This window comes from Camellia sinensis, chromosome 7 (assembly GCF_055761805.1).
Source record: "Camellia sinensis isolate YWXY chromosome 7, ASM5576180v1, whole genome shotgun sequence".
NCBI classification, from domain to species: domain Eukaryota; kingdom Viridiplantae; phylum Streptophyta; class Magnoliopsida; order Ericales; family Theaceae; genus Camellia; species Camellia sinensis.
This window is the reverse complement of record NC_138967.1, coordinates 109,120,434-109,136,838: the sequence shown is the minus strand read 5'-3', so window position 1 is coordinate 109,136,838 and position 16,405 is coordinate 109,120,434. Positions and strand designations below refer to the sequence as shown.

Here is a 16,405-nt window from a genome sequence, read left to right as displayed (position 1 = left end):
CCATTAGAAACAGGAACGTCTGTAGTGTTCGGAACGGTCGACGACAAAGGGAAGTTGCCAGAGAGCACCGGTAAGAACAATTTTGCTCGGGAATTGAGCAGCATTTGTAGAACAGATACAGAACAAGAGGCCGCACTGAAGCGGTTCAAACAAGAAAGGATCATGACGGATCAGATGGATAGAAAAGCCAAGGCCTTTGCGGGGACAGAATGTGTTATGAAGCGGACAGTTGTTTGTCAGTTGCCGAGGGAATATGGTGGGAAGACGATGATTTGCGTCTGGCCTATACTGATGAAGACTAGGGACAGAATCTCCCGGATGATACGTGGTATACCGAAGAAGTCGACCACATGACTCAGAGTGGTCGGTACTTTAAGCCCCCACACTTAGACCAACCAGAGGCATCAGGAAAAGATAAGGAAGCAGAGAAACATAAGGACATACTGTTGGAGGAGGAAGCTGTACTGATGCAGCTGAAAAAGATTCAAGCAGACATCTCCATCTGGAGATTGCTCATGGCCTCACGGGTGCATAGACAAGTCGTCCTATCAGCAATGGATAAGGCTAAGCTCTCTATTAACACAACCCCCGAACAGTTAGTGGGACTGGTGTTCCCAGGTAGCGCTTCACCGACTTTAACCTTCACACATAAAGAATTATCACCTGAGGGCTCTGAGCACAACAAGTCGTTATATATCTCTGTGGAGTGTAAAGAGAAGTGGATACCAGTTGTCTTAGTTGATACAGGATCTGCAATTAATGTATGCCTATCGCGTACGGCCTATGCTATCGGGTTGAAGTCGGCAGATTTCGTATCAACAGCCCACGTGATTCAGGCTTATGACAATACCAATTGGGAAGTGATGGGGATAATACAGATCAGAACTCAGGTTGGCCCGGCCGAACAGGACATCGAGTTTCATGTTCTGGATGTTCCAGCCATCTTCAACTTACTCCTTGGATGGTCGTGGCTGCACCAAGTGAAAGCTGTCTCCTTGACTCTACACCAGATGTTGAAGTACACCCACGGGAAGGGGGTAGCAAATGTTTTTGGGAACTCTTCCATACATCCACCACCGGAGCTTACTACGCCGATCTTGGAAATTGCACATGGTGAAGAGGATGTCTTCTTGTCTGGGCTCACCTTGGCCGAGGCCCGGGTAGTGTAAAGCATTCTAGCTGTTGATAAGGGACTTTATGTCAGCGCGCAATCCGTTTACCTCATGAATAAGCTTCAACATGTACTCGGAATGGGATTGAGAAGGAGTGGCCAGAAAGGCATCGCTGAATTGGTTGAAGTGCCACACAACCCCCATATATTTGGTCTAGATTACACGCCTACCAAAGAGGATTAGAAATGTACTTTTGGTATCACAGCAGGGAAAATGCTGGGGTTCTTGATTACACAAAGAGGCATTGAGGTCGATCCTTCCAAGATTAAGGCCATCTCAGAAATGCCACCACCAAGGACTGAAAAGGTGGTGCGAGGCTTTTTGGGTAAAGTGCAATTCATAAGACGATTTATTGCAAATTAACCTTGACTTATGAACCACTATTTGCTCTCCTAAAGAAAGGAAAGAAATTCCAATGGGACGACCGATGCCAAGTTGCTTTCGAGCAGATCAAGCAGCATCTACAGAACCCACCCATGTTGTCACTGCCAGAGTCGGAGAAACTATTGATTTTGTATCTGTCAATAACCGACACAACAATGGGCTGCATGCTTGCACAAGAATCTGAGGATAAAGTGGAGAAGGCTATTTATTACCTGAGCAAAAAGATGCTAAAATATGAGACCCGTTACACTCCGTTGGAGAAGGCTTGTTTGGCCTTGGTATGGGCTACCAGGAAGTTGAGGCACTACCTGCTAGCTCACTCCGTAATTTTGGTTTCGAGATTAGATCCCATCAAATATCTCTTTGAGAAACCAGTGCCTACGGGTAGGCTAGCCCATTGGTTGCTTCTTCTTTTCGAATTTGATTTAAAGTATATGACTCGCAAGTCTGTGAAAGGGAGAGCGGTAGCAGAGTTCCTAGCCGATCACCCAATGGAGGGAGACGAAGCAATAGAGTATCTGTTCCCAGATGAGGCCATTCTGCAGGTTGAAGAAGAGATTTGGCCTATGTACTTTGACGGAGCGTCAAACTAGTACGGGTATAGGATAGGGGTGTTGCTGATAGTTCCCGACAATTCCCACTTACCCTTAGCTTTCAAACTCCGGTTCAAGGTATCAAACAATGAAGTAGAGTACGAGGCATGTATCGCTGGCTTGAAAGCTGCCCTGGAACTAGGGGCAAAACTGTTAGACGTTATTGGGGACTCAAACCTGGTTGTGTCTCAAGCGAAAGGAGATTGGAAGGTTAAAGAAGAAAGGATGAAAATCTATCACCAAACCCTGGATGCTCTAATTCCCAGGTTTGAGAATCTAATCTTCACGCATCTGTTAAGAGAGAGCAACAGGTTCGCTGATGCCTTATCAACTCTCTCTTCCATGATAGATATCCCTTTGGGAGTCCGGATGCGTCCAATCATTATTAAACAGAGGTATGTGCCTGCCTACGAACTGATTGCCGCAATAGATGAAGTACAAGATCAGAACCCCTGGTATTTTGACATCTGGAACTTCTTGGAAAAGGAGGCTTATCCACTAGGGGCAAACGCCAAAGATAAGAGGGCGATACGGCAAATGGCTCCTTAGTTTATCATCTACGGGGGTAAATTGTACAAAAGGGGTCATCTGGGAATGCATAAACTGTGTGTTGATGCTGAAGAGTCAAAGCACTTAATGGAGGCCATCCACGGAGGAGAGTGCGGATCGCACATGAGTGAAGTCATGCTAGCTCGGAAGATTCTCAAACAGGGTTATTACTGGTCAACCATGGAGGAGGATTGTATTGGTTTTGTTCGGTGATGCCACAAATGTCAAATCCATGCAAATCGCATGAACATCCCGCCGTCGAAGCTGTACAACATGACGTCACCATGGCCATTTTCAGTTTGGAGAATTGATGTTATTGGGGCAGTTACTCCAAAGGGGTCAAACGGGCATGAGTACATCCTGGTAGCGATAGACTACTTTACAAAGTGGGTCGAGGCCCAATCCTACGCAGTGTTGAAAGCGTCGCATGTAGCCAAGTTCATCAGGAATAACATCATCTGTCGTTATGGGGTCCCGAATGAGATCATCTCGGACAATGGTTCCCACTTCAAGAATGAAGTGATCGACTTGTTGGAGAAGTACCACGTGGCTTTCATAAGTCATCCACATATTGGCCGCAAACCAATGGAGCTGTTGAGGCCGCCAACAAGAACATCAAGCACATTCTATAGAAGATGGTGGAAACCTACAGGGACTGGCCAGATAAGCTGCCATTTGCTCTTTGGGGCTACAAGACATCAATTCGGACTTGTACTAGGGCAACTTCATATTCTCAAGTTTATGGGATGGAGGCTGTTCTGCCGGTTGAAGTTGAGCTTCCGTCACTGCGGGTTATGGCTGAGTGCCAGATAGCAGAAGCAGATTGGCAGTAGAGCAGGTTCGAGGAACTTATGCTGTTCGATGAGAGGAGGCTGAAAGCACTGTACCACGTCCAAGGTTATCAACGAAGGATTGCCATGGCTTTTAACAAGAAAGTTAAGTCTAGGAATCTAAAAGAAGGGGATTTGGTGTTCAAAGACAATCGAGCTCCTATCCATGACCGTAGGGACAAGTTCAAACCTAATTGGACTGGTCCTTACATTATCAAATCAATTTGGTCGGGTGGAGCTGTCATTTTTATGGACCTAGATGGCCTCGAATTCTCCCAACCTATCAACAAGGACAAGTTGAAGAAATACTAGCCTTGAGTGGCTCACTAGGCCGAAAACCCAAAAGGGCGACCTAGGCAAAAGTTAGAGCACAAAAAATTTGAAAAAAGAAAAATTGAGCTCGCAATGTTGAAAACCCAGAAAGGGCAGCCTTGGCAAAAGTTAGAGCGCAAAAGGAAAGTGTTAAAACCCGTGTGAACCCTCACCAAACTACGTAAGGCTTGATTCCCATCTTCGGGATATGTAGGCAACTTCATTATGAAGTCCAGCCATAAACACTTCTAAATCAACTATGTCCATGTGATTGTTTTGGTCATCATTGTCTTTTCTGTATCCAGGAGTTCGTTTGTGATCTACAGTGCACTGTTATTCAGACAAGGGGCAACTTTCCAGTTGTTGGACTTGAGGTTGTACGTCTCAAGGATAGATTCCGGGTGTGTCCAGTTGTGATCCTTATCGAAAATGGTTTTGAAAAGTTTTAATAAAAGTTGATTTTGTTCAAATTAATCTTTTTACAACTTAGACCATTTTTGGACCAAACAGAAAATTTTCAGTACCCACAACCTTCAATTTCATTGATTTCAATATAGAGTTCTCCAACTGTTGACACAAATTGAAGTTGCTTTTTATTACATTCAAAAGAAAACTTGAAAGTATAGATTAAAGCAATAAACTTGGGGCATAGTTGAGTTAGGTGTTCCCACTCCCCCTCCCAGAGCTTGTGGAAGCTTCAGATGCCAAAGTAGGCCCGGTTTGTGCCTCATCTTCAAGCTAAGCTATGCATTCGCTAGAAAGGGCGCAATTGAAATTGGGAGCGAGAGCCTGAAGTTCTCTTGTCCTCCGTGCAGTGGAATACTGAGCTAGCTTTGAGCCTTGGATCAGAAATGAAGTTGGGTACTCCACTCCCTCTTCTGGGCAAGTCTGGTCGTGGCTGAACTGACGTCTGACCCGAAATGGAAAGTAGAAGACACAGTGTGTCAAGCTAATCAACTGAATGCCAGGCTATCGGGACATGCTGTAGCTCATCTCAGGTAGATCAAACTAGGGGCAACGCCAAGTAATGTCAACAACAGACCTGTTGCACATCCATTGGCACCACCACCCCTCGGTCGAGAAATCAACTAGCCATGGGCGAAAGAAATAGCCGCATGCTAAATATGCGTGTCAAGCTTCCACTACTTTCAACCTGTCCATGAGCCATACCTGGGGAGGGATAAAAAATAAGAGAGATTAAAGAATAGAGAGGTGTATGTGGAGAGAAAAAGTGAGAAAGGGCTTTGAGAGAAAAACAGAGCCCAAGGGCCGAGTGATGTGAGAAACACATGTGAGAAGGGTGGGAAACATTACCTGCAAGAGTAGTGGACTTCCTGCAAACATAGTAATCTCCCGGCGATGGAAAGCATCCAAGCCCATCAAAGTCTCGACTAGTGTCAAGCTAATGCAGCTCTCGCCCTCCTTCAAGCCTTGGGCAACTTCTATCAAGCGAATGCTATACCCTCCGAAGCCAGGGGCAAGCAGAAAATGATCCAACATGCGCAAGCAAAGTGCATGTTGCCGAAAACCTTGCCGAAGACAGTCACTGCGGTCATAGGCATCAGAAAACCGATGAATCAAGCTGGGGTTATCCAACTCCCCATTATGAACCAAGGATCGAGCATCGTGCAAAGTGAGCCCACACATCCGTCCTAAAGCTTAGATGTGACCAAAACGGGACTGGGGCAAGATTTCCTCGTCGCGCCGGGATTCCATCAAAACTTGGAATTCTTCCATTGTGGGGCATATCTTTTGTCCCCCAAAGCTAAAAACATGTGTAATCGGATCCCAACATCTAGCCACGGCATGGAGGAACAGAAAACACAGTCAAGTACGGCTCAGCGGGAATAGGGCATATATCCGGAAACCCCAAAAATTTAACTTTTTCGTATCATCTAAAGTTGCAATCCAATTAGACAGTTTTTCGGTGAAGAATGGTTCCATTTGGAGCAAAAATAGAGCAGGAATGAAGAAACCACGAAGCTAAAGCTTTTGTAGAAGATAAGGTGTTGAGTGGAAGACAGGTGGCAACAATCTGGAGATTCTTAGAATTACTGGTCGACCGGCCAGTTCAGGTAGCCGACCGGCCACCTTTTCTGGCTGACTGACCACTTTAGTGGCCGACAATGATTATAAGTGGTCGACAACCTCTTTTTGTCCCTAGTAGAGTGTCTTTGGTCTTCTTGTGTGATGAGGACGCTGAAAACTTGTGTTCTGTTCTACTCTGGATGCGTCCTGCTCTTTTTTTTAACAGTTTTGTTGAGTTGTTTTCAATTTTGTTTCAATTTGATTTGTTGCAATTTGTTTACCGAGTTGTTGAAATTTGCTTGTCGAGTTGTATTTGTTTCATTTATCGAGTTGTTTTTGTTTATTGAGTTGTTGCATTAGTTGTTCTTTGAATTGCCTTATTTTGTTTGTTATGTTTCAGTTGGTTCACTACTTGACTAAGCAATTGCCAAGACAATGTACAAATGTTCAATTTTCATTAGTCCCGTTTTTGTGTAAAATAGTGCAATGCGATGCTCAGAATATAAATGCAACTCTTTTTAATCAAAAAGTTGTTTTCATTCCAATCATGGTTTGTTTTTACAAAGAGAACAAGTTTTAAAGAAAATAAAATTGCCTAAGGCTATACAATATACTAACTCTACTAGGAAAAAAAAAACTAAAGCAAAAACCGTCTGAATCGGCGCCAGCCACCTCAGGATCGAGAGGCCCTCTTCATCCTCTTCCCGGCTGGGCGAACTCAGAGTTGTCGCCATCGGCCCCGCTATCTGAATCTGAGTTGGAACCCGACCCAGAGCCATCTCGACTCCCCTTCTTGGACCCCTCCTTAGCATCGCCACCGCCCTCAGAACCTGAGCTGGTGCCGTCGCCTCCACCCTTAGATGACTCTAATTGTGGGCTCGCTGGCTCCTCCTCCTTGTTTGTCTCATCATCCTCTGTGATAGGCTCTAGTGGACTGCTCACAGCATGAGTATGTCTAGCTCTGCCTCGGCTGTTCGCTGGAGTCCCTCGTCTCTCTCTCCCTGTTGTCGGCAGAGGCACTGAAGGTCCTGTTGTAGCTCCCGCTAGGGCGCCTAGAGGAACTGGCATCTAAAAAGGGTCCTGAAAAGGACAGTTTGTCAAATGCATCAGTTATGATCAGTATGGGACAAGTTGCAATCAAAATGCTAATGTATCAGCAAAAAATTTCATGGCATGAAGTGCAAACTGAAGGAAACATACTGGAATCCTGTACAGACTGAGTAGGTTCAGACTAGTCGAAACCACCCCCATCAGAGAAGCTGCCAGCTCGAGAGCCTGCCTGGTGTACTCTATGGAGGCCTGTAAATGTGTTGAGATGATCAATGGTCTACAAAGCATAATTGAAATGAATTGAATACACAAAATGTAAAGTATGGTACGTACCGGGGTCGGGCCTCGAACGCTAACAAGCTCGTGACTGGACAGTGCGGGCTCGATGGGGATCTGATAGGTCTCACCAGAACGTCCCCAACAGGTCAGTGTAGTAGGCAGCTCTAGCCACCTCGCTCTTTGTCTCGTCTAGGAACTTCTCCTCTTATGAGCCCAGGATGCCCTAGATCCACTCGCTTTCTATCTTGCAGCTAGAGCTCTAGCTCTCTTACCTCCACGAACGCCAATCAGCGGTGGCATGAGGTATGTCTGGATGAAGGCAGCATAATCAACCTCAAGCCTGAAGAAGTCGGCATCCCAACCTCTGGTGAAGTCGATCATCTCTTGTGTGGTATATCTCTCTGTGACCCTCATGTATGAAGGAGGCGGCATCGGTACCACTAGCTCAGGCAAGCCGAGGCTTTGTCGTAGGAAGCGCTCCCATAAGAACCACGCTCGACAGACGAGCCCTCAAGTAAGATCCAAAATAGAGAGGCCTCTCGAGCTCCAGCAAACTGATCTCCGACCCCGTCAGACATCACTGTCCATGGTTGCCAGGTGATCTGCAAATAATGAATATACAGGTTATTAGCTGCCATCAGAGATGCAATATGAAGTAAAGATGAAATGACTGTAAGGTTCGAGTTACCTCTGTTGTGGTCACGATATTGAAGAATCAGCGAAAGAATGAGAATGACTCTCGGGGCCTCCACTAGCACCTCCCGTCATATCTGTGTGAGTATGGCACCATGGGTGGTATCACTACCCCTGGCTCTGGGGCAAGCCTCAGGAAATAGGCTTACACCTATAGCTGCAGAAGGTGGAATGGTGACAATGAGTATATATATCAGGTGAGTGCAATATATAGTGTGTGTAGTGTACAGATAATGTAAAGTAGAGAGCAGATTGTGTGCGGTGCAGTGTGTGGTGTACGGAAAATGTAAAGCAGAAATATACAACAGAAGGGTAGGACGTACCCCTGAGGCCCTCCAGTAGCCTCTTAGTAGATGCCGCTCCAGCGAGAAGTGGAGCTCATCTACTCGTATAATGTAGCCAAGCCTACGCCGCCCCAGTCATAGAATCGGACGCGAGACAGGTCCACCAAAGTGCTCATGAGGTAGAGCCCAACAATGTTTGCCCGGTCGGCGAACATGGTAGTGCCAAACAGGAACATAAGGAAGCCCCGGGCGTAGTACTCGGTCTTCTCGCAGGTCGTCAGTGTCGTCCCTCTGAAATGGTTGGCGAACTAGGTATATCGCTCCATCCATGACCGGGAGATGGGTGGGCGAATCGCCAACAGGTAGACCTGAGCGGCATCCCACTCGCACATGTCTTTGTCGTAAGGAATTGGATGACCTCCTACTCCTATGCCGGTGCATGAAGAAGTCAAAGGGAGTCATCGTCATCTCCCCTGCTGTAGAGACATAGAGGGAATTGGTGGTATCCCACCACCTCTCTACTAATGCGCCCAGTAGAGGCCGGCTAGCAGTGAGATGTAAGAGCTCCATGAAAAATGCGCCGAAGCCGGACTCATCAATGATGTGACGGACGGGGCGTCAGGAAGCTCCATATACCACTCCCTCGCGGAGGTGGTCCGGTATCCACGGAAGGTTTATGAATCCCCCTGTAAGCAAGACAAACAAATGTAAGGTAGTATGAGAAATACAGTGCAAGGGTATGTGCGGGACAAATAGATACAAGGCAGTGTAAGAAATACAGTGCACAAGTGTGTTTGGGGTGAACAGGTGAAAGACAGTGTGAGCTATACAAGAAATGTAACCTACATTGCGAAAAATAAAGAGGAAGTGTATACCTTAGAGGCATTATGAGATAGATGTGACTCCAGCTCGCGTAGCAGGAGGTCCTCAAGTGCTCCTCATGCAAACCCCCTGAACTGGCGGATGCTATCGGGAGGCAGCACGTGTACTTCGGGATGGTATGTCGCCAGGTCGTACGATCGGATACTAAGCGGCAAGGGCTCGAACTAGGGATCCATCTCCATCTCCGGAGGAGCTCCATCATGTGAGAGGTCGTCCGCCATCTCGAAGAAAGGGGTGGGAGAATGGTCGCAAATGTAGGAAATGGGTGGGAATGCCAAAAGTCAACAAAAAGTCAACTCCGAGGGAGGAAAAATGGGAGAAACGGTCAAGGCTCGAAAGAGGGCAACGAAATCAAGGGTAACTCGGGGGAAACAAACCCTAAGTGATGGAAATCAAGAAGAGGGCACCGAAACCACTTTTTAATCGGTTCAAAATGTAGTGTGCAAAGAGGGTTTCGCGAATCGAATGTTTGAGGGATGACCGAAAATGTGTATGAAATGCGGATCGAAAGAGGGAAAGTGGTCTAGAGCACAAGGGGAATGTTTTTCAGCAAGGAGGGAGTAAGGAAATAAGGTTTGGAATCCTATATTTAAAGACCCGTGGTGAAATGCCAAAATTGTCCCAAATCTGTCATCAGTGGCTGACTGGCCACATTTGTGGCCAGTGGCCTTATTTTGTGGCTGATGGGTGGCCGGTGGCTTTCTAAGGTGGCCAGCAAGCCTTTGATGCTCTCCTTGGATGTTGTTTTGCTGTTTTGTGTCTTGATCCCTCAAGAAAATGCAAGGGAAGTAAATTTTTAACTTCAAGTGGCCTCCGCGGAAGCTCTGGACTGTGTTTTCAGTATGTGATGCTCAGCACGTACGAGGTGTATCCTTTGAACTTATTGCAACCCCTCCAAGAGGTAAATTGAGGGTTGCGTTCGAATTGGTCTTTTTAAGATGCGCATTTCTTTATTTGGTGTGTTGCATTAAATATGCATTGATTACTATGCACAGAATATATATGCTGCGTTGCATTACATTACCTGTCTTCTCACGTCTGCATAGAGTATGCATGTTTCATTGTATTGCATTGTGCATGCCTTTACATTCACATAGAATATGTGTTTTTCACGTTTGCATAGAACATGCATTCCTATTGTATTGTACTTGTCAAAGTTTTTTTCTTGTGCAGGCACGATATTGTATGTACGGTTCATTTGAAGCTGGTGCAACCAGACGATATCGTATGTACGGTTCATTCAGAGGAATTCCAGGTAAGATCATTCCTGTCCTTTGTACAACTTTCATTGGTTAGAAACATTCGAGTACGCCCGGTGCTTACACCGACACCTTTCGTTGGTTAGCAACATTCAGGTATGCTTGGTGCTTACACTATTCCTTTGTTGGTTAGAAACACTCGGGTACGCCCTGTGTTTACACCACTCCTTGGCTTTTGTTAGAAGCATTGGGTTGTGTGCCCGGTGTTTATACCACCCCGTTGGTTAGAAGTATTGGGTTGTGTGCCCGATGTTTATACCACCCCTTTGGTTATAAGCGTTTAGGACATGTATCCGACGCTTATACCACCCTGTTGGTTAGAAGCATTGGGTCGTGTGCCCGATGTTTATACTACCCTCTGGTTAGAAGCGTTTAGACCGTGTGCCCGATGGTTATACCTCTCTTCCGATTAAAACCACGTGGAATGTGTTTCGACGCTTATACCACTTTGTTTTGGTTAACAGGATTGGAGCGTGCTCTGATGTTTATACCACCCTCTGGTGTTTGCACCGCTCCCTTTTCCCTCTCGCGCTTGGCGCGTAGGGACGCTTTGGTTGAATGCATCCGGACAGATCCCGATGCTTATGCCACTTTTTGCTTCGGTTACATAATGGTTTGATGTGTTTCAATTGTTATTATGTGCTCTCTTTAGTTCGGGACCTTGGGGTGTGTCCCTGGGTTCACACCATTTCTTTCCTCGCGTGTGCCACGTGTTAGGATCTTGTTTTCCGCCTCAGGTGCACCCGACGGTTGCATTTCTTTACCTTTCCTGCGTGATGCGTAGTTAAGGTTGCATAATTTCCTTACATCCTTTTTACATAAAATGTAGTTTGGTTTGTGCTAACTTGCTTATGTACGAGTTTGTGTAATGTGTCTCTGCATGGCATTTGCATCTAGATGTTTCGTTACAGTTTTATTGCATGATCATGAGTTATGTTCTATATCGTGCATATCGTTTGCATTTTGCCCCAGAACTACGCTGGTTTGATTCCTTGTAAAGGGATACGTTGGCAACCTGTGGGCGCAACCTTTCTTTGTTTTGATTATTTGTTTGTCTAAGTCTTCGGCCTTGTAAAAAATGGGTCGTCTCTGGGCCTTGACATTCACTCTCGTCATTTCATGACTTCTGAGTTCTGTCAAAAAGAGGCACCTATAGACAACCCATTTTTGACCGTCCTCAACACTTGGACGTCATCTTTTGAACACTCGATGATTCCGCATGCTAGTGTTCATTTTGAGCCTCTGAAGGTTTCAGCTAGGTGCCTTGCCTTGGAGCCTCTCAACTTGTCTGTTTTGTGCTTGGTTGTGGACCAAGAGCTTGTTTCTTTGAATCTAGAGGAGAGGGTGGCTTGTAGGCCATCCCCAATGTCCATCAGCCATGGCTTGTGCTTTGTCGGCCATCAGTGGTTGCCGATTGGCTACATTTCTGGCCGGTCGGCCACTAATGATGGCTGATGGCCATTTTTCTCCTTTTTCAAATATTTATTTGCCAGTTGTGCCAACTATTGATCACTGATGCTCATCTCCATACATGTGTATGGAAGGATGAAAGCAAGCTTTTGGCTTGTTTTGCTATATAATGGGGGGTCTCTTCCCCATTTTGAGGGTTACACAATTTTGTGAGCAAAATTTTGGCCTCTCTCTCTAGAATCCTCTCTCTCTTCCTATTTTGTACTTGAAAGTGAGTTTTCTCTATACATTTGCACTAGAACCCTTAGCCAAACACCTTCACCTCGGAGCTGAGGTTCTTGGAGGTCTTGTTTGAGCTCTCAAAGCTGGTTTTAGCTTAGAATTGCACCCTTTTTAGTGCTGTGCTTCAAAGTTAAAGGCTTACCTCTTTTAAGCTTTATTTTAGTGAGTGTTTAGCCACCTTTGCATGCTATTTTGAGGCTGGTTTTAACCTCTAAAAGACTCTATTTTTAGGGTTTAAAATAGTGGTTTGAGGTATGTTTTGGAGTTAGGGGTGGTCCACCCTCTTTGGTAGCTTGTTTGCTAAGGTGTTGTGCTCCTTTTCAAAGTTTTTAAACCACTTTTTTTTTTGCCTTTTAACCACTGAATTCCAGGAGAATTTCAGTGGTAAAAAGTATGTTTTGAGGTCCAAAATAGGAGGGGGTGGCCTTCCCTCCTTATGTCTTGTTTGCATGTGTAGATGGTCTAGCATGTGAGCATGTTTTTCTACCTTTTTGTGACTCTATCTCGGCATGTTTTTGCTACTGATTTAGCATTCTTTAGCTTTGATTTAAGCCTTCTCGGTCATATGAGGCTTGCTTTGTATAGCAATAGTGTAATTGGCTTCACTAGCTTTGCGTTTCAAGACCTCTAATATGTTGTGCACATGTTGAATGCATGATATAGCATCATTTTATGCATGATTTCAGTGCCTATAGCCTTGTCACACCCTCACATACTTCACTCTTTTATTTCTTTTGAGAGTTGTGTTTTGAGCCTAGCTTGCGAGCCAACATATGAGCATGTTTTTTTTTGTAGTTTTTTGTGCTTCAATTCCAGCATGATTTAGCCACTGTTTTGGAATGTTTAAGCTATGTCCAGAGCCGGTTTGCTCATTTAAGCTTGACATTGCATGCCTCTAGTGTAGTGCTCTTCACTAGCTTTAATGCTTTTGGCTTTTAACATGTTATGCATGTGTTGCTTGCATGTTTTAGCATTATTCTTCATGCCATTTCAGCATTAAAAAGTCTACAACCTCCCTCATTTCTTCACTTTTCATTTGTTTTGAGGGTTGGTTAACCTTAAGGTTGTGTTTATGCTTGAGATAGAGCTTGTGCTCAATGGTTTTAATCCTCTTTTGAGGGTTTCTACTAACCAAAAGCATGATCTCTCTTATGTCTTCAACCATCTTTTGGTTGACCCTTCTCCCATTAGAGGACTTTCACATTGAACTTAACCGGTTAAAGAATGGCTTGGTAATGTTAAAATGTATAAACAAAACGAGCAAAGTAAAACATGAACAAGATAAGCATTTGTGTTGCATTGCATGTGTTTGGATCGGACGTTAATCCAAACACAAGAAATGTGGGACGTTTCATACTCAGAGTGATGAAACGTGCCACGTTTCTTGGTCGCCATCACCCTTGATCATGTATGTTAGGGTGATAGGGTGATGGTACTTAGAGTCTTATTTGTGCACTCGTTGACTTTGTACAAGCTTGACTATTTGGCCATCATGCATTGAAAATGCTTGGTTGGTAGCTTGAGTGACAAGAATTACGCTCATTTGAGCTTGAGAAATGATAAGGAGGGTAATAGTACATATATTGTTTAAGAATCCACTGTTTTGCCTCTGTTTGCTCTCCATTGCAGCAAAAAGGAGAATTCTAGGGAAAGGGTGGCCGACCGGCCACCAGTGGAAAAGTTGTTCAAAATGTGTTGGTCTTGGGGCAGAAGCAGTCTGTTAGTTGGTGTAAGGTCCAAAGTTCAAGGCAAAGTGCAAATAGGGGCATCCAAAGGCAAGGCGGTGGATTTTCAGAATGAAGCCAACCGAGCATGCATATCTCTCTCGCCTACGAGGCCACTTTATTGCTTCATTAGCTAGTTGTAACTAATTAATACATGTGTTGTAATTAATTAGTTTAATCTGTTTTATAATATTTTAATTAGCTTAGCATAGTTAGTTATTCAATTATGGTTTGTGATAATTAATTATCTAAGTTAGTTAATTAGTTGTTTTGTAATAATTAACTTAGCCTAGAGTAGTTTAACTTATTCATTCGAACCCTCTTTCGAGAGGGCGCAATGTTGTAATAAGCGTGCGTGTGTGTGTGCATGTCTTCCAACCTCACATCTTTCTCCCTTTTACTTAACCGCTTTCGATGGTTTTAGGGCACGTTTTGATTAGCAAACCTTATGCTTTGCATGCGTGCATCATTCATTTGTCTTGCATGCACCGGGCTCGGCGCATCATTCATACTGCATCATATTTCAACACTTATTTGAATACATGTATCAAATTGTTGCAGTCATATTCCATCTTAGATAGCCGAGTACATTTAGTTGCATTATTGCATGTGTTGCATTACGCATTCTGTATAGTTAGGATCATGCATATTTCTAACTAGTTTTTGTTTTGGCTCAGAGTACACTGTAAGTGTTACACTTTAGCATCCTTGGATAAGTGTGAGTGTTGCCATGATCGCATACTTGCCATGAGGCTATTTGTTTAAATGCTTAACTGCATGAATGCCTGTGGATAAAGGCTTTGTAGCTTGAATTGGAACAATTCGATGATTGTGAGTTTTAAGCCCACTTTGCGAAGTGGAAAAATTGTGTTTTAAGCCCACCCGAGGGTGGCAAATCCACATTTTTGCCCACTTGAAAGTGGCACCTTCAAACCATTTTCATAAACAAACATGAGTTGAATTTGTTCCAATTCTTACGATCTTAGTCTATACTTGCTTGTGTGCGTCACATAGTAAGGTTAGATTAATAACTGGAATAAGAACACATGAGGTTTATAAAACAACATATCATGCTTAGTAGAGGCCGATCCTTTGATCGGGCGAGCGGGGGTGCTCATTTTAGGACCTTCCCCTCTTGTACCCAAGTTCCTGAGCTGAAGTAACTTTGGTGATGACGGACACGTGGCCTTTGGCATGAGTCAGGGTTTTCTATATTTCCCAAAACAAAATATTCAGGTGGCGACTCTGTAATCTGGTAAGGCAGTCCAGTTTTGGCATTATTTTATTCAAAATCGATTTTTTAAAATGATTTGCCGAATTGGACTCTTTGGTGTTTATCAGTCTCACGTTGTACTTTGTGAGATTAGATTCAGAACTGTGACAGGAGTCCGAACTGTAGGACCAATTCGGGCCTCTCTGAAAGGGGGCGCGCAAAAAAGTCGAGTCTACAGTTTCTTTCTTTTTTCATTTATTTATTTATTTATTTCTTTTAGCTGCATCGAAAATAATGGGTTTGGTTTTGGGAGATAAATTTTCAAAAAAAATCTTAGGGAAAGAGTTTAGAATTTTTTTTTCTTTGTTTGGATGTATATTTTGGAAATAATTTTGGAAATAGTTTTGGAGTGTGGGAGTTTGGGATAATTTGATATTTTATTATAATTGAGTAGATATGTGTGAGAGAAAAAGTGATTGAGAATGAGAGAGAGAGAGAGAAGTGATTGATTGATGTGTAGGAGATCAACAGTGATTTTGGTAAAAAATTTCCAAAATCACTAAACCAAACAAAATTTTGGAAAATTTTCTCTAAAATTTGTTTCTCAAAAACAAACCAAACAAGGCCAATTTCTCCATATGTTTTCACTAATCTATTTACAATTAAAGTTCTAATTCTCACTCTCTCCCATCCTCTCGCTACAACAACGATGATTTGTGATGGCGACAATCTAGCGGTGACAGGATTGCGACTATCGATCAAAAACGCGCAATTAATCATAACCAAAACATGGAAATTGAAGAAAAAAATTTCAATTAAGGTAATCACTAATTAAAATGAAAATTGGGAAATTCAATCTAAGATTACCATCAAATCAAAGACAGATCCAATAAAACAACTGCAGGAGATATTGAAATAAGAAAATTCATTCTATAAATGCAAATAAATTTTTTTTAAAAAAATATGGAAACGAGAGCAACAACTCACCTTCAGATTATCGAAGATCAATTAATAGAGAGGAGAAAGAGATACGTAAAATTAAAAAACTAAAACAAAAAAGAAGAGGAAATTTTTTTGTAGAAATAGAATTTTTCTAAATAAATTTAAAAAATTCTAAATACACATAAAATTTGACAAGAATAATGTGACAATGTTAATTAATGTGTTTTTGATTTTGTTGTTGAGCCAAATAAAATAAAATGAGATTGAATGTATATTTAGCTTTGGTTGTGAATCTTAAAAAAAAAAAAAAAAAAAAAAAAAAAAAAAAAAGGATCAAGTTGGGTTTGGAAAAAGCCAAACCCATTAGGAGATGGGGAGGGTAGTACCCATTAGGAGATGGGGAGGATAGTATCCATGGGGAATGGGAAAAAAATAATTATAGGGGAATGAGGATGGAGAATTAATATCCACCCCATTAGCACCCATTGCCATCCCTACTGTAGACATCCCATTTTGACC

The 16,405-nt window shown here is 43.4% G+C and overlaps 1 protein-coding gene across 1 annotated transcript; it reads left to right on the top strand.

Annotated features, from left to right (window-relative positions):
* Positions 1 to 554: 554 nt before the first annotated feature.
* LOC145796024 (uncharacterized) lies at positions 555 to 6,284 on the top strand. The gene is made up of 2 exons (XM_082880997.1): positions 555 to 1,018; positions 6,269 to 6,284. The coding sequence occupies exons 1-2, from the start codon at positions 555 to 557 to the stop codon at positions 6,282 to 6,284; spliced, it is 480 nt and encodes a 159-aa protein (XP_082737123.1).
* Positions 6,285 to 16,405: the final 10,121 nt, after the last annotated feature.